The 20,053-nt window shown below is 35.9% G+C and overlaps 1 protein-coding gene across 2 annotated transcripts in view; it reads right to left on the reverse strand.

The window, feature by feature from the left end:
* LOC143252093 (homeobox protein Meis1-like) overlaps window positions 1-20,053 on the reverse strand; it is a 215,083-nt gene that overhangs the window by 117,425 nt on the left and 77,605 nt on the right. For both annotated transcript variants that reach the window (XM_076503713.1, XM_076503712.1), the window contains exon 6: window positions 15,584-15,716. In XM_076503713.1, the coding sequence (XP_076359828.1) occupies window positions 15,584-15,716 (133 nt within the window). The remainder of the gene's footprint in view (window positions 1-15,583; window positions 15,717-20,053) is intronic.

The raw sequence follows: 20,053 nt of genomic DNA on the forward strand, positions 1-20,053 counted from the left end.
TTTTACCACACAGTCTTCCTCTAGGTAAACACACAATTATAAGCAATAAGGTACAGCCTTGGTATACAAGGTGATAATTTACAATACAGCCTTCCTCTATGTCAAGAAACAATTATTTGTTTCATAGTAAAGATTGTATGTACCACCTAATATTTTACCACACAGTGTTGCTCCATGTAAACAAATAATTATTTGCTACAATGTACAGTCTTGGTATACAAGGTGATATTTTACCACACAGCCTTTCTCCATGTAAACGAACAATTATTTCCTAAATGGTGCAGTTTTGGTATACAAAGTGATATTTTACCTCACAGCCTTCCTCTATGGAAAGAAAGAATTATTCGCTAGAAAGTACAGCCTTGGTATACATGGTGATATTTTACCACAAAAACTTCCTATATGTAAAAAGAATTTATTTGTTGCAAGGTGCAGCCATTGTATTCAAGGTGATATTTTACTACACAGCCTACCTCTATGTAAACAAACAATTATTTCCTACAAGGTACAACCTTGGTTACAAGGTGATATTTTACCACATTGTCTTTCTCTAAGTAAAGAAACAATTATTTGCTACAAGGTATGCCTTGGTGTACAAGGTGAAATTTTACCATCCAGCCTTTTACTATACAAACAAACAAGTATTTTCTGCAAGGTACAGCCTTTTGTACCACATGATATTTCACCACACAGTTCCCCCATATATAAACAAACAATTATTTGTTGTAAGGTTCAGCTTTTGTATACAAAGTGATATTTTACCACACAGCCTTTCTCTATGTAAATAAACTATTATTTTCTACAAGTTACATCCTTGATATACCAGGTGATATTTTACCACACAGCCTTCTTCTATGTAAACAAATATTATTTGCCACAAGGCACAATCTTTGTGTACCACCTGCTATTTTACCACACAGTGTTCCTCCATGTAAATAATGTAAATAAACAGTCTTCCTGTATGTAAACAAACATTTATTTGCTGCAAGGTACAGCCTTGGTATACAAGGTGATATTTTACCAATCAGTCTTCCTCTATGGAAGCAAAGATTTATTTGCTACAAGATACAGCCTTTGTGTTCCACCTGATATTTTACCACACAATGTTCCTTTATGTAAACAAACAATCATTTGCTTCAAGATACATCCTTTGTGTATAGAATGTAATATTTTACAACAAAGTCTGCCTCTATGTAACAAACAATTATTTGCTTCAAGATTCATCCTTGATATACATGTAAAATTTTACCAGAAAGTCTTCCTGTATGTAAACAAACAATTAGTTGCTATAATGTTCAGCCTTGGTATACAAGGTGATATTTTCCACACAGACTTACTCTATATAAACAAACAATTATTTTCTTAATGTTCATCCTTGGTATATAAGGTGATATTTTCCACACAGTCTTCTCTATATAAACAAACAGTTATTTACTACAAGGTACAGCCATGGTATAGAAGGTGCTATTTTACCACACAGTCTTCCTCTATGTAAACAAATAATTATTTGCTAGAAGGTACAGCCTTGGTGTACAAGATTATATTTTACCATACAGCCCTCGTCTATGGAAACAAACAATTATTTTCTACATGGCAGAGCTTTGATTCACATGGTGGTATAACCACCCAGTCTTCTTGTGTGCAAGGAAAGAGCTGCCTTCTACAAGGTACAGCCTGGTGCTAAACTCTAGTGTTTTTCACACAGTATTTCTGTAGACCTAAGCAAATATACGGTTTTACTGATACATATTTGCAGTATGTAGTCATGTTTTAGCAAGGAAATATATAAAAGATCAATAGTACAGGATAAACGCACTTTATTTAAGCACATATAAGAGTGTGAGCCCTAAATTGTTCTACGTTGCTACATGTGTAAGTTACTTCACTTTCCACTGGTTTAAATAGTTGGCATCTTTTAAATAGTTAAATAACATCTACCTTTACAACTCTCAGTAAAGCCAGGTAATATTACACCATCTCATAACTGGTATCATAGAGGCTCAATTGTAAGTTGACATTAAATATCAGGCTTCAACACCCATGGTGAACAACTTTGCGCTTAACAACAGCCAATCCCAAACCAAAAATAGATCAAATCTTGAACTAAAATCTTCGTAGTCGACGCTTACGCAGGTTTAATTTGAATCCAATGTTACGTTTCACTTCAAAGTATCAGTTAAAAAATTGCATATTCACCAACATACTTGAACTTTGGTATTAACCTTTTACAACCTTATTTCTATTAACATAAACGACTGGATAGTAAAATTTAAAAAAAGAAAAACGTTCTTTTTCGTGAGTATTGCTTGAATGCATTGCATTAAATACAATTTTCTAGAGCCAAAGATTATTTTAAACATTTTAAGGGTATTTGTTATCTGTTGTTGTTTAACGTTTGGACTTACAGTGAATTTGAAACTGGACAAAATAAAAATAAAATAGAAAAAAAACAATTAATTATGGTACACAGCATGAAAGTCACGTCTTATATTCAATACCTCAACTGTACGTAATTATTGTTCTTAATTGGTAAATAACGATGTGGTTTTGGCGTTGAAAACAATATATGTGTGTGCATGTATGATGCATTGATCTAAATGTTATAGAGGTGTGGTACATACTAAGTTGTACTTTGAATAAAGATTCAAACACCCGAAACAAAGGCTCTATTATTCTTTCACTACAACTGCCATCACCAATGAGGCTGTTTTGCCCCCACCAAATAAACGGCTAAATAACACTGACGGTATAAAACAAGCTCATCTTAGTAGTGAGGCTGGCATTAACCACGCCCGTACTTTATGTCGATTTCGGCTGAAAGTGACAGTTTTGTTCGCCGAAGACAGGCTTTCATTTATATATAAATACAATGTCATTCAACTGAAGCCATGTATGAACCCCGGACCTGACTCAAACACCTATTATCTTGGGCCTAACGATCGCATTAAAGCATGGTTCACAAAAGGTGGTATTGAAATGTCTTCAACATTGGCCAAGCGTGCAATGTTCTTTGTTGGATATCGTAAAGGTTCTTTTTTTAATCTTTAGCGATAGGTACATGCTTTGGAAGGCGAAATTGAATATAATAAATATTGTTCCACAAACAAAACTATTAATATTTTTTATATATACTTCTGAAATCATTTTCACTACACAATCAATGTAAATTTACCAATAATGTTTCCCTTTCAAATATTCCAGATATATTTAAGATACAGTTACTAAGAGGACTAAGGATACACAGCAGGACAATTGTTGGCTACTTATGATCAATCTTATTTGTTGGATGTCGTAAATCCGAGGGTCGCGGGCTCAAATGCTCGTCACACCAAACACGCTCGTCCTTTCAACCGTGAGGGCGTTACAATGTGACGGCCGATCCCACTATTCGTTGGTAAAATAGTAGTTCAAGAGTTGACGGGGGTGGGCGATGACTAGCTGCCTTCCTTCTAGTCATACACTGCTAAATTAGGGACGGTTAGCGCAGATAACCCTCGTGTAGCTTTGTGCGAAATTCAAACAAACAAACAAAATTCTGCGAAAATATTAAAATTACAGACATAAACATCTAGTAGATGCCTAACTTAACTGTTCAGTCAGGTCTTGAGAGTTGCCAAAGCGGAAGGTAACTCTTGTAAGGCCTGATTTAATGTATGATAGGTCATATGTAGCAGTGAAACCTAAAATGTGAATCATGCATTAACACTGCTCGTAACTTGAACTAAATAGGTATCTCAGGAGGGTTGGTACGGGTTTTAACATTTTTACTAATAAAGCAGAAAACAACGTTTCGACCTTTTGGATATGACCTAAGAAGGTCGAAATGTTGTTCTCTGCTTTATTAGTAAAAATGTTAACACCCATAACACCGGCCTGAAATACATTTTTACTTCAAGTGGGTTTCTCGTCATCACTAAATAAGATACTTCACAAATGATATTAGTGGGTATAAGGATCACATTCTTGACATCTCATCTCTAATCTTAGCATCTCAGCTTTTCTAGTTCAACCATTCTATATTCTATCTTGAACAAACAACAAATATATCCACTTTTAACTGCCTTATTATCAGCATGACGTCATGAAATGCGTTGAAGGACGACCTCGTGTGCCTGGGCTGAACTCAATCCAAGCATTCCTATAGAGGCCCTTACCCAAGTATCAACAAATGTATTCAGCTACAGCTCGGAAAAGAAACAAACAGAAGAAGGTCTGTAATATATTTATGCATCAGTAAAAAACCGAATAATACTTGATTTTGTGTTATTTATGACAGCTTTTACGCTAAAATCATCAGGTTTTACGCACATGTTATAGACTTGTGGAAAGGCAAATACGAAACCTGCTTGATGCCACAGTTCGTTACCGTTAAATGCAATCAGACTTCCCGCGCTAACTAATAAAATAAGATATGATTTTATTCACGAGAACCTGAAGATCAAATTCCAATTATCACTTGGCTACTAAAACATTCAAGGTATGAACACTATCAATCGCTAGCAGTTATCTATTAATATAAACAACAATAAATGTGAAAGAAAAACACCAAAGTTTTAATAGTAGCTTTTAAATATTTGGGTAGTATATTGTTATATGCAAAAGAAATAACATTAATGCTATTATCAATTAACCCAAATTTATTAAAGCGCTAATATTTATTATCTCAGACTTCTGAGTCAAAGTATAGTACTATCAGCAGCCGCATCACTGCAAATTGAAACAAATTCAATATCAGAAGTTTGTTTGTTTTGTTTGTTTTTTTGAATTTCGCACAAAGCTACTCGAGGGCTATCTGTGCTAGCCGTCCCTAATTTAGCAGTGTAAGACTGGAGGGAAGGCAGATAGTCATCACCCCCACTGCCAACTCTTGGGCTACTCTTTCACCAATGAACAGTGTGATTGACCGTCACATTATAACGCCCCCACGGCTGAAAGGACGAGCGTGTTTAGCGCGACGGGGATGCGAACCCGCGACCCTCAGATTACGAGTCGCACGCCTTAAAGACACGCTGGCCATGCCGGGCGAGTATCAGAAGATTGTTTGTTTGTTTGTTTTGAATTTCGCACAAAGCTACTCGAGGGCTATCTACACTAGCCGTCCCTAATTTAGCAGTGTAAGACTAAAGGGAAGGCAGATAGTCATCACCCCCACTGCCAACTCTTGGGCTACTCTTTCACCAACGAACAGTGTGATTGACCGTCACATTATAACGCCCCCACGGCTGAAAGGACGAGCGTGTTTAGCGCGACGGGGATGCGAACCCGCGACCCTCAGATTACGAGTCGCATGCCTTAAAGACACGCCTGGCCATGCCGGGCCAGTATCAGAAGATAAAAAAAGACTTCCTTTTTAAAAGCTGTGATACCAAATAAACAACATTGAATATGAATTTTGGGGAAGAATAATTTAATCTCAATGACAGAAATTTCTCTTTCACATCGCTCCCTGCTGGCACAGTAGCAAGTCTTCGGATTTACAACTTTAAAATCAGAGGTTCGATTTCCTTCCGTGGGCTCTACAGATAACTCGATGTGGTTTTGCTATAAGAAAACACACACACTTTCAAATTAATCATTCTATTTTTACACACTTGAATAATCCATTCTTAATCATTTTACGTTGACATCAAGTGTGTTGATAGTCTACGAATACGAGAAAGTGTGAATCAAATTTCAAAATACCTCCCTCCCTTCACCTTAAATCAAACTCACTAATGCCTGAGTTTCACCAGCTGCTCACACGAGGGCGCGTCACGTAGTTTGGAGGCCTGGAAATGTTTGTTTATAATTAAACACAAAATTTTACAATGAGCTGTCTGCGCTCTGCCCAACAAGGGTATTGAAACCTGGATATTAGCGGTGTGCCACTGGGGGGCGCCTGGAAATGTATTTGAATAATTAATTGTTTTTAGAAATGAAAGAAATATAATTAAACTGCGATTCTTCATTATTACAAATGTAAGCTTGAGAACTGTGGTCAAGTAGATAGTTTTAAATTTTCTAAAAGCATAGAATAGAGGTAGTTATTGATACTAAGATAGTAAAATATTATTTACGCTTGAACTTAAAACCAGGTCAATTTCATGGCAGACTTAGCCTAAGAAAGTGAAAAATCTTCTTAACATAATGAGATAAATTTATCTCTCCAAGGTCATGATGCAGTTTCTATAAAAAAACATCATTTTGTTTCTCTCAGGTAATATTACTTTTACGCTGTTTGCGTGCACTAAGTTGTTCTCAAGACACTTTTCAAGTATAAATATTTTGTATGTAGGAGTTAGTAAAGAAAACTAGTTTTGAATGGTGTATCATCTTGTATAATCCTTCCCATCATTTTTAGACAAAAGGATGACAGAACAAAATAGAAAAAGAAACTGAGATTAGAACCAAAAACAGATGAAATTTTAGGAGCTGGATATTTCGGAATTCATGATGACGATTGCTTGTTTGTTTTGAATTGCGCGCAAAGCTACACGAGAGCTATCTCCGTCCCTAATTTAGCAGTGTAAAAATAGAGGGAAGGAAGCTAGTCATCGCCCACCACCGCCAATTCTTGGGCTACTTTTTTACCAATGAATAGTGGGATTGACTGTCACGTTATAACGCTCCCGCGACTGAAAGGGTGAGTATGTTTGGTGTGATGGGGATTCGAACCCGCAACCTTCAAATTACGAGTCGAGTGCCTTAACCACCTGGCCATGCCGGGCCTCGTGATGACGAGAAACCCACTTGAAGTAAAAATATAATCTCAAGATGGCTGGTATGGGTATTAGAACTTTAATTAAACTAACGTACAAAACGTTATTTCGACCTAACAGACTCTGCTTATATAAATAACTCAAACCAAAATTGAACTAATATAAAGGAACACTATTATACCTAATTAATAACCTAACATCTAACTGCATCTAACTCTCGTCCCTAAGACGTGCGCCCGGCAACAGTCAGCTGCAAAACTCTCTTTGCTAACCTGAAGATGACCTAAGAAAGTCTAAACCTTGTTCCGAACTTTATTTTACTTAAAGTGTTAATACCCATACCAGCCATCTTGAGACTAGTTAATTGTCTTTTAAATCAGGCGACTAACACTATTCATTGTAAAGAGTAATTACCATTGTAACCATGCACAACTTTTTTGTCAACATTGTTCTTCTTTTACAGCACACATATCAGCTTGTTGAATGACCAGAAGTGATAATCACTGCTCACATCGCTGGATCAGCTTTAACCAGCTGAACAACACTCCATTTAAAGACGACCTATCTTTCTTACTGAGATGTGACGTTTCTTGTTTGTTTAGACTGATATGCTATGCCTAGATATCGCGACCTAGCAGGTGTCTGAAGAAACCATGAAATCCGTATTTAATTGTGTCTTTTTCTCAGAGACCACCTCGACTTAGTTTAGTCAAATGTAATCAAGAAAGTCACTCAACTATTACGGTCGGCTCGAAACTATGACATAGAGCTATGAAAAGTCGTAAGTAGGACTTACAAAGGTAAAGCGACTGTTTTTGTTTCCTGGTTCAATTAGTAACAACTAACATTGCATGAGAAACTGGCATTCCGAACAAAACTGGGCGATCAGTTGTTTCACAGAGAAACAGTGATCAAAATTCAGTCCACATTTTCAGATTATCTGCACAACATGATAAAAATGTTACAGGTTCATCCAGCAAAGTAACTTCACACAAGCCTGACCGTTTAGTGGTCAGAAGGTGTATATATATAAATATGTGTGTGAACGAGAGGGCTGGACCGCACGAGGAATGTAAAGGTCAGAAGGTCAGGTGTATCCCTGCTTGAGCAGTCACTGCACTTTGAAATACAATCACTTATTGTTTCGTTGTCCCTCCTGACTCTTACTTGGCCAACCCTGGTTGACTTCTCTCCTGAAAAACTGGACTGAAATACTTCAAGTGCGTTGCATTTGGTGGCCAATTTACCACAGACATGGACTCGACATAAAATGACGCTTTATTTCTGATTTGTTGTTTTTATTTTCCTATTAGAATGTGTTGAAAAGTGTAATAAACTAATTTTACAACGAGTGATATCAAACGAGTGTTTTTTTTTCTTATAACAAAGCTACATCGGGCTATCTGCTATGTTCAATGAGGAGAATCGAGCACTTCATTTTAGCGTTGTAACTACGTAGACTTGCCGCTGTCTTTGCGAGGGAAGATATCAAAGTGAAAACCATCCATAAATTAGATGCGAAGTGACTAAGAAAACTAACTTACTGCTTCATATGTATAACATTTCTGATGGAAGGAACAAGTGACTCCATTATTCAGTAAATTTTAAATATCATTGAAATAACTGTGTCTTCTAGCTTTCAGCTTCACATAAGAAAATGATGACGTCAAACCAGATCAGTAGTGGAAGCTGGAATATGAATCTTGTGATGTTACAAATAAATTCACAACATTACAAATCATATGGGCCCAGCATGGCCAGGTGGTTAATACACTCGACTCGTAATCTGAGGGTCACAAGTTCGAATCCTCGTCGCACTAAACATGCTCGCCCTTTCAGCCGTGGGGGCATTGTATTGTTTGTTTGTTTTTGAATTTCGGGCAAAGCTACTCGAGGGCTATCTGCGATAGCCGTCCCTAATTTAGCAGTGTAAGACTAGAGGGAAGGCAGCTAGTCATCACCACCCACTGCCAGCTCTTGGGCTACTCTTTTACCAACAAATAGTGGGATTGTACTTAACATTATAACGCCCTCACGGCTAAAAGGGCGAGCGTGTTTGGCGCGACGGGGATGCGAACCCGCGACCTCCAGATTACGAGTCAAATGCCCTATCCTACCTGGCCATAGGTTGCATTGTAAGTTACGGTCAATCCCACTATTCGTTGGAAAAAGAGTGGGCGGAGGGTGGTGATGACTAGTTGCCTTCCCTATAATCTTACACTAGTAAATTATGGACGGCTAGTGCAGAGAGCACTCGTGCAGCTTTGCACGAAATTCAAATAATACATATATTTTTCTTATAGTTCATGATAATTAAGTTCGTTAATATTTGATAGTAAGTTAACTGAAAACATAATTGTTTTTTTTTTCTATTTTAGCGTTGTAAATCCGTAGAATTACCGGGGGACTTTTGCGTGTAAAAGATATGTGTAAATGCTTAAATGAATTTTGAATATACAGAAAGCTAATAAAAGTATTATTTCGATTGGTAAGGACTAATAATAATAACTCATTAAAAATCATAAAGTGTTCTTGTTGTTCTCCAGTTTTTATTATGGACAACTTTTCTGTTCTCTTTCTGACCATCTCACATCGCAATGGACTGATAGACGTTCTGACCCATTCCTTATCCATCATTTTATTCAAAATTGTTAACACACTTTCTCTTTCAGAATTTTTCTATTATGTAGTTCAAGGCAAACCTTTTTCTCGAAGTTTCTGTTTTTCCCTGAAGCGGGGAGAGGTGAAAGCCACAGCAGGGTGCAATGGATCAACGCTGCCATCTACCTGGCCGGTGTGTTGTTATATCTCTGAAGAGGTAATTTTCGGAAAGGTAGCATTCAAAGGCAGTGTTTCGATGTTAATGCCTACCCTATGCTATTTTACCTAGTTTTCGTGCTGTCAATAGCACTAAGCTTAGCAGCCATTTTGAGACAACCATGCATGCATGTGGCATAGGGGCCCTCTGTGTTTCGTAGATGTGCCTTTTATGTCGACTTTTATAAGATGTTGAAATTCTTTAAGCAGCAGGGTAGCCTAACGAATCTTGTTGTATGAATAACGGAAGTGACGCATAAAGCAGGAACCACAAGAATATCATGAGAGAGAACGCCAAATATTATTAAAACTTCGGTAGTGCTTAGAGATGACCAACCTTTAATTTCAATAAAGTTGCGTCTAAAGCTATTGTTTGAAGCTTTGCGATGTTTTCAAGTACGAGGCGTTTTATAACATCCGAAGGCGCAAACATTTTTCTCAGCATCATAGGATGTTTTATATGTAGGCTCATTCAAACATTACTTGGTTCTTTTGATAAGACAACTGCCCCCCGCTAGTACAGCGGTACAGGGGTTCGATTCCCCTCGGTGGGCTCAGCAGATAGCCCAATGTGGCTTTGCTATAAGAAAACACACATTTACACAAATGAGTTACAAAACTAATTTTTAAACATTTGACAATATACTATTCTTTAGAGATATTACGTTATGTTTAACAAACCAATATATTTTTGTTCAACTCTCTTTACAGATTGTACAACTTATGCAACGTTTCGTTCAATCTTATTTTAGAAACTTCTAATTGAGAATCAACGTTGATTAAATTCCTGGAAAAAACAAACAGATAAAGCAATAAATTTCCAATAAAAGCAAAAAGGGTATTTTTCGTGTTCCCCTATTCCCCCATCCTCTTTGGAAAATTATCTTTGTAATGCAAGTAATGTAATATTCATAATTTCACGTGTACTGAATATCGAATGTTTCACAGTGGTTTAATTTTCAGTATACTTGAATAATTATTCATTGTTTCTCTTATTATTCTAGACAGAAAGCTTCTGGAGGTTACGTAACAATACAATGCATCAGAGAGGTATTTCATATGAACGGTATCAATCATTTACAATGTAGAAAAATGCAAACAAAAAAAACTGATGGAACAAAAGATGTTAAAAATTGAGGGAAAGTGTTCTTTGCAACTTACCAAAATTCTTATACTTACTGAATCTCATTTTACAATTACTCTCTCTTATAATACTGTATTTGCACAAATTACATATTATTATTGAAAACTTTAATAATTCAACCGTTTTTACTGTATCTTAGATGTAGTTAGACATCTCTTGGGTTTCTTTTTCATGGGAGGCCCGGCATGACCAGGTGGTTAAGGTACTCGACTCATAATCCGACGGTCGCGGGTTCGAATCCCTGTCGCACCAATCATGTTTGCCCTTTCAGAGGGGGGCGTTATAATTTGACGATCAATTCCGCTATTCGTTGGTAAAGGAGTAGCCCAAGAGATGGCGGTGGGCGGTGGTGACAAGCAGCCTTTCCCCTAGTATTACACTGCTAAATTAGGGACGACTAGCGTAAATAGCCCTCGTGTAGCTTTGCGCGAAATTCAAAAACAAACAAGAAACAATTCTTCATGTAAGTGTGAATTTGAGAGATTTTAGACATTATATGTACTTTATAAGTTTATAAGTGCTCCCTAGTGGTGCAGCGGCATGTTTGCGGACTTAAACACTATAAACCAGATTTTGACGTCCGTGGTGGACAGAGAACAGATAGCCCATTGTGTAGCTTTATGTTTAACTTCAAACAAAATATTTATAAGTTATATAACTTTTAGACAGTACATAGTAAACGTTTACCTATAACTTTATAAATCTTTTGTACAGTATATAGAAAATGTTTATATCACCATATTAAATCCTTTGATACACCCGATTATCGCATATCTTTAATCCTTTTAATTGGGATTTTTATCTGACACTAGACTGATATGAGATATCTAGTTTCTTATTCATGTCAATGTTGATTCATTATAGATAAGACATAGTTAATTCCGCAATAGATAATATTCGTATGACATTTTATCTTCTTCCGAAGAAACTCAGAGCTGATATCAAGGCAAATGATTTGACGTCCGTATACTTTACTCCTGGTAGGTGGTACAAATAACTCCATGCAAATACGATTTAGAGATACGATACTTTTAAAATATTTATCTCCATTTTAATCTAAAAATTGGTTTTAAAATATATTGGTCACTTGAAAAGATGGATGATTGGTTGTTAGGGAATAACTTAATCTATTTTTCAAAAGGCTAAGAGCTCAGCATGGCCAGGTGGTTAAGGCACTCGACTGGCAATCTGAGGGTCGCGGGTTTGAATCCCCGTCACATCAAACGTGCTCGTCCTTTCAGCCGTGTGGTCGTTATAATTGATGGTCAATCCCATTATTCGTTGGTAAAAGAGTAAGTGATAGATGGTGGTGACTAGTTGGCTTCCCTCTAGCCTTACACTGCTAAATTAGGAACATCTAGCGCCGGTAACCCTCGTGTAGCCTTTCGCGAAATTAAAAAACAAACAAAGAAATCAAAAGACGAAGAAAATTGATGATTCATAAACGTTTAGTAACCTCTTTATTGAATGATGAATAATTTTCAATTTCAAAGTTTGAACTCTATTATTTCGTCGAACTTTTAGTCCCTTGGAAATAAGAATAGTTGTTACAGGGTGACTATAAGTGAACCTGACGATGACCGAAGAAGGTTGAAACGTTGTTCGCTGCTCCACGTAAAATATTTTCTCAACCCAAACAAGCCGTTTTTACATATATACTATAAGTTCACTATTCAGAAGGACAAAATATTAATGATTTCTTTAGGGTAAACTTTTACATTTTTATCACTTGTTTTAGGGGGAATATTCAATATGGAATTTCCACTTAGTTGTCTTATCGAAAATTTTGTTTTTACTATAATATATATATATATATATATATATATATACGTTGTTGACAGTTGAAGTTGTCTGCTAGAACATATCTATACAAGAGTAATTGTTTAGAAAAATGAACTGTAGTGGACTTACTCCAAGATGGAGTGTCAAGTTCTTAGCATAAGAAACTGAATTTTTCAGTTTTTTTGTATTATTCGGTTTTTTTAACTTCAACTTTCTTTCCATTAAATCCAAACTAACTTCCTAACACGACATCCTGTCGGTTGCTCACTGAAACATGCCAAGCTGATTACTGGCCTTTGCACGTGTTTCAAGTGGACGTGTCCCATATAATGTACGATCTCGCCCCTAACACCACATGTTCCTCTGTTTCCCTTACTGGCCCTGCTGTTTGTTCGGTGCTCCATGGTATAGTTCTTTGATCTGCTTGCAAATATATGCACACACTAGATTGGATTACGTTGAAAGCTTTCGCTGGAAGACGCCCCTATATAGAATAGGTCAAAATAAAGGGCCACAGAATAGCCGAACACCTATTTGCCATAGCCCACTTAAAGAGTCCTATTGTACACTTAAAGCCAGTAATTGAACATGTAATAATGTGTACGTGGGCAACAAAGAAATGTTAAACGAATAAGGAAAATACCTCTAACAAAGTGAGAAACTTCACCTATGTTATTTTCCCTTAAGTTTACTGCAAAGAAAGGGCATTCTTCTCCATAATTACATGTTTCACAATTCTCGCTCCACTGGTTCTACTTAACAAAATAACTTGAAGTGTTAAATGAATGATGAAGATTTACGAATGAGTTTTAAGTCCTCTGAGCAGAAATAGCTATTTCAAAACCTGAATCTAGAATGTACAAAATGGAATAAACTCTAACAATATATAACCGAGAAACTCTTATTATTAATAGTTTACAATTTACGATTTTCCCGCTGTTTGTACATTGGACGCTATTGTAAAGCACAATATGGTCATCCCGATAGAGGAAATATAGATTTTTATTATATATTTTCACACACTTATACGCACTGAAAAATGTTCACACTGTCGAAAGATACCTTGAAAATAATTTGGAGAGTTTAGAGTCAGATAAAAAAAATGATACAAAAAGATATATATCAGTATATCAAAATAAGATACAAAAAGATATATATCAGTATATCAAAATAAGATACAAAAAGATATATATCAGTATATCAAAATAAGATACAAGAAGATATATATCAGTATATCAAAATAAGATACAAAAAGATATATATCAGTATATCAAAATATGATACAAAAAGATATATATTAGTATATCAAAATAAGATACAAAAAGATATATATCAGTATATCAAAATAAGATACAAAAAGATATATATCAGTATATCAAAATATGCGAACCACTATAACGATTTTTCTGACCAGTCAGAGCAAATAAATCAGTATTAGTTTTCCTCAAACATCACAATTACTACAAAGTTCAGTAGAATAGTAAATATGTGTTTTTATCTGATATTTAAAAACAAAATTTACCCTTGTTTTCTCATATGGTTATTTGAAAGTTTGTAAATTTGTTTGACTTAATATCGTACGAATAATTAATTGGTCGGGAATATTTAAACTTGAAGTATAGAGTTATTCGCGTGTTATAAAGATGAGAAATCGTCATGATATGTATATTATTAGGCGCTTTATACATATATGACAAATTCTATATGTATACATTCAAAACACCATTTAAACTAAAGTCCACAACTGATAAACTGTTGTATTGAAGGAAATACTTCATGGCCAGTGAGTTAAGCAGACGAAAGCAGGCGTGAAATGACTTTTTTACACCTAACTGATAAGAGACGTGTATAGAAACAGTTTACAATAATATGGAAACGTACAATAAAGCTAAATTTGATCACAAGTATTAGGTCTATCGATTCTCTAAATTTGATCACAAGTATTAGGTCTATCGATTCTCTAAATTTGATCACAAGTACTAGATCTATCGATTCTCTAAATTTGATCACAAGTACTAGCTCTATCGATTCTCTAAATTTGATCACAAGTACTAGCTCTATCGATTCTCCAAATTGATCACAAGTACTAGGTCTATCGATTCTCTAAATTTGATCACAAGTACCAGCTCTATCGATTCTCTAAATTTGATCACAAGTACTAGATCTATCGATTCTCTAAATTTAATCACAAGTACTAGATCTATCGATTCTCCAAATTGATCACAAGTACTAGGTCTATCGATTCTCTAACTTTGATCACAAGTACTAGCTCTATCGATTCTCTAAATTAGATCACAAGTACTAGCTCTATCGATTCTCTAACTTTGATCACAAGTACTAGCTCTATCGATTCTCTAAATTAGATCACAAGTACTAGGTCTATCGATTCTCTAAATTAGATCACAAGTACTAGGTCTATCGATTCTCTGAATTAGATCACAAGTACCAGCTCTATCGATTCTCTAAATTTGATCACAAGTACCAGCTCTATCGATTCTCCAACTTTGATCATAAGTACCAGCTCTATCGATTCTCTAAATTTGATCATAAGTATTAGGTCTGTCGATTCTTTTTGCTTTCCTAACTTTCGGCACTCAACATCATTATATATACATATAGATAAAAACGCATATGCTCTTAAATGTTTACATCAGGCTTGGTTACATTACATCTAATATATTAATATTTTATTCATATATCAAATTACTGTGAAATATTTTACAACAATTACTACAGTAAAACTTATTACTTCAGCTTTTCCAAACTGTATTATATTTACATATGAGAATCGATTGTAAATCCATGCCATATATACTTGTTTGATAGTGTAATAAAGATTTAGATGTTATATTGCCTATGATCAGTCTAGCAAACTACCCTATCTTTATATTATCAACATGTAGAAAAAGTCCTTCTTTGAAATTCACTTGACTTCATCAGTATCACGTAGTAGATAATATTATTACAGGGGCTTTCGCTATGGAAATATTCATTACTTTTACCTCAGTTTTATCCATAACAGAACCACATATTCAACGTCTAAATATATTTTTGTGATGCTGTTTCATAATCAATTTCATAAAATAGACAATTACTACAAATATTTCATAAATACAAAACGCTACAACAAAAACAATCTTACCAGCCTCACTGTTGTTGTCTGTGCTCTGTTGGGAACTAGGCTGAAGGGAGAAGGGCCCTGGTGTGGATCCAGCTGGAGACCTGACATCATCCGGAATTCCACTGTAAGAGTTTAGAGTTTGGGAAGGAGGTCTCTGTAAGAACAAAGAAGAAACAAAGTAATCAGAACGTGAACAGTACATACATAATATAATCAGAACGTGAACAGTACATACATAATATAATCAGAACGTGAACAGTACATACATAATATAATCAGAACGTGAACAGTACATACATAATATAATCAGAATGTGAACAGTACATACATAATATAATCAGAACGTGAACAGTACATACATAATATAATCAGAACGTGAACAGTACATACATAATATAATCAGAACGTGAACAGTACATACATAATATAATCAGAACGTGAACAGTACATACATAATATAATCAGAACGTGAACAGTACATACATAATATAATCAGAACGTGAACAGTATATACATAATATATCAGAACGTGAACAGTATATACATAATATAATCAGAACGTGAACAGTACATACATAATACCGTAGCTCATATAATATATTTGAAAGCTGGATATATAATTCTATATATTAAAATGTCATTTCCTGGGACTCCTCGGTTCACCGCGTGCGCGTGGATATTCTCTAAAAGACTTTAAGAAAGTGTTCCTTTATGTCAGGTCTCGACATATCCCGGGCACCAGGTCGTGGCGACTAAAATTTTCATCGTGACACCCAGCACTTTCTTCCATTTTATTCGTGCGTAGAGTTGTACTGAACAGTCTCAAATCTAGAAGAGTTCTGAACTCTTGTAAGTCCAGAATTATTTTCGTATTTTTTTGGTCTTAATTCGAACTTTGTTTCTATAATTTTAAAGGCGAATTCATCACTTAATCTTTTTTTTCAAGGAATGAAATGCTGCGGAATTTTGGTTTTCTTCCTTCTCTCAATTCAACCAATCATCGTACATGTTTAGGCTCACGCAGGACCAAAGGCAGTTAGTTCAGGCAATACTATCAAGTGGTTGTTGATATCTCATAATCGTTAGCATACACTTTTTTGCTGTGAAAGTAAATAAATATTTATTCGTGCCTATATTTTAGGCGCTGGTTCGGAGAAAGCAAAAAGTCGTGGATAACAGGAATAGCAGATAACTGAAGGACTATTGCATCTTATTAGTTAGCCTATTGTTCGATCTAAGTAAATAAATTATATATTTAAGCTCATTGTTAGAAATTATTATTTTTGTTTAATCATGTGGGCCTGGCATGGCCTAGCGCGTTAAGGCATGCGCTTCGTAATCTGAGGGTCGCGGGTTCGCGCCCGAGTCGCGCCAAACATGCTCGCCCTCCCAGCCGTGGGGGCGTTATAATGTTAAGGTCAATCCCACTTTTCGTTGGTAAAAGAGTAGCCCAAGAGTTGGCGGTGAGTGGTGGTGACTAGCTGCCTTCCCTCTAGTCTTATACTGCTAAATTAGGGACGACTAGCACAGATAGCCCTCAAGTAACAAACAAACAAGTTTAATCATGTTATTATGAAAAATTATAAAAGTTGTCACAGTCACAAAAGCCAACTCAATCACGCTCGATTTATACGAATTTCACTTCTTTCTTTTATAATATTTCTTCATATGGCTGCCCGTTCCCGATTTAGTTAAATTTAATCGCCAACATAAGCGTAAATCGCACCTAAATTTCGTGGCCCGGCATGGCCAGGTGGTTAAGGTACTCAACTCGTAATCTGAGGGTCGCGAGCTCGAATCCCTCTCACATCAAACATGCTTACCCTTTCAGCCGTGAAGGCGTTATAATGTGACGGTTAATCCCACTATTCGTTGTTAAAAGAGTAGCCCAAGAGTTGGCAGTGGGTGGTGTGAAGCTACACGCTATCTGCATTAGCCATCCCCAGTTTAGCAGTGTAAGACTAGAGGGAAGACAGCTAGTCATCACTACCTACCGCCAACTCTTGGGCTACTGTTTACCAACGAATAGTGGGATTGACCGTCACATTATAACGCCTCCACGGCTGAAAGGGCGAGCATGTTTCGTGCAATGGACATTCGAACCCTTGATCCTCAGATAATGAGTCGAGTGACTTAACCCACCTGGCCATGCCGGGTCATAATGTTCACTTACCAGACCCAATGGTTTAAAGAATGGATGGCTAACAAACAATGGACTTTAAACTTTACTCTTTACCAGAAATATTCATCCTTACCAAACAAAATAATTTAAAATATAGAAATTTCAATAATTATTGGCTACTACATTAAAATGTATGATTGTGATTAAAAGAAGCCCAAAAATAGACTGACGAAGGAGGAAACCTTGGGGCAGCTAGCTGAAAATATCAAATGCCTTCCTATTCGTATATTTGTCCATTAAGAATTCATCTAAATCACACTGAATATAATACAGATATAAAAATTTCAGACAAGATATTTAACGGGATATGAAGGTGCAATCTAACAATGTTGCTGATAGAAAGCTCACAAAACATACTCAATATTAAATAATCATTATTAGTAAAGATAAAATTAATTAAGTCGATAGAAGGAAATAATTCAGCAAATAAAATGCGAATTTCTCAGGAAATTTCAACCCAAATTGAAAATAGTTTGCTAAAGATTCAACAAGAAAATTTGCAGTAAAAAAATTATCATTATTGAAACCAGTTAAACTATTGAAGATAAAACGTTCTTGATTATTGAAAGAATTGTGTTCAGTTAATGAAACCCTTAAAAAAAGAACATTTGTTAGCTTTTGAGTGGCACTATATTTCCAAACACTACTGTTTGTTTGGGCGTTGTTAGCTTTTGAGTGGTACTATATTTCCAAACACTGCTGTTTGTTTGGGCGTTGTTAGCTTTTGAGTGGTACTATATTTCCAAACACTACTGTTTGTTTGGGCGTTGTTAGCTTTTGAGTGGCACTATATTTCCAAACACTGCTGTTTGTTTGGGCGTTGTTAGCTTTTGAGTGGCACTATATTTCCAAACACTACTGTTTGTTTGGGCGTTGTTAGCTTTTGAGTGGCACTATATTTCCAAACACTGCTGTTTGTTTGGGCGTTGTTAGCTTTGAGTGGCACTATATTTCCAAACACTACTGTTTGTTTGGGCGTTGTTAGCTTTTGAGTGGCACTATATTTCCAAACACTGCTGTTTGTTTGGGCGTTGTTAGCTTTTGAGTGGCACTATATTTCCAAACACTACTGTTTGTTTGGGCGTTGTTAGCTTTTGAGTGGCACTATATTTCCAAACACTGCTGTTTGTTTGGGCGTTGTTAGCTTTTGAGTGGCACTATATTTCCAAACACTGCTGTTTGTTTGGGCGTTGTTAGCTTTTGAGTGGCACTATATTTCCAAACGCTACTGTTTGTTTGGGCGTTATCTTCAAAAACGAAAAGACTTTTCGAAGAAAAGTGCCCATCAGTGGCATAACGGAATGTCTGCAGACTCACACCGCTAAAAACTAGAATTCGATACCTTTGGTGGTCAGAGCACAGATAGCCCATTGTGTAGCTGTGTGCTGAATTCTAAACAAACAAACGAAGAAATTTAAAATGGAAAGTAAAGTGAGCAGAGGAAAACTATTTAAAATATGTGATTAGAAATTACATGTGACACACAGTGATTGAGTTATTAAAATGAAATAACAATACTTTGGGGGATAGACTCTTTGAACGAAATGTAGTTTGTTGGGATTATTATCAAAACTTCCTTATGGGCCTTGGAGATATCCTTGTGGCCAGTCATCAAACCAATACTCATTAGCACAGCTGGAAGTGAACTGCTCATACTTTGAGATGTTAATATCACGCTCAAAGGAATCAGGGGGAGAAATGCATATCATTCAATGAAGAAAGATGAGCAGTGTATACTTTAGAAAAGTCGACTACGAAATAAATAAAAGCTTTCTATAAGTTCACTGAAGTCGAACCTACAAACGAACAGTGTTTGACCAATAAGAGTTACGAAGGACTCGAAAGTAGATACAAAACACTATTTTTGACTTCTTTAACGATTATCAAAATGCATTTATTCAGTGGAAGAAATAACTAGGGGGACAAAACTGTGACCCAGGAAGTTCGTCATCAGTTTCAAAGCATTTTCAAGCAAGTCAAAAGATAAACTGTGTGAAGTAACGAAACGTTATAGTACCGAGTTTCGATCCACGATCTTCGCCCAGTGTACTAAAGAGGATGGGGTACCTTGTATCAAAATGATTTTGAATATCTAAACTAACAAGTCACGTGACAACAACAGTAGATATGAGTATCCGTGGAATGGTACATATGTGAAATACATTTTGACTTTATTGGCGTTTCATAGGAAGTGTAATGACTCCGAATTGTATCAGTACCTCATTTTAACATTATTTGGAATAGGTCACAGCTCTTTCTGACGCAAAATATTCTTACATTCCGATCATAAATGAACAGAGAGATAGACA

This window comes from Tachypleus tridentatus, chromosome 6 (assembly GCF_004210375.1).
Source record: "Tachypleus tridentatus isolate NWPU-2018 chromosome 6, ASM421037v1, whole genome shotgun sequence".
Classification (NCBI taxonomy): domain Eukaryota; kingdom Metazoa; phylum Arthropoda; class Merostomata; order Xiphosura; family Limulidae; genus Tachypleus; species Tachypleus tridentatus.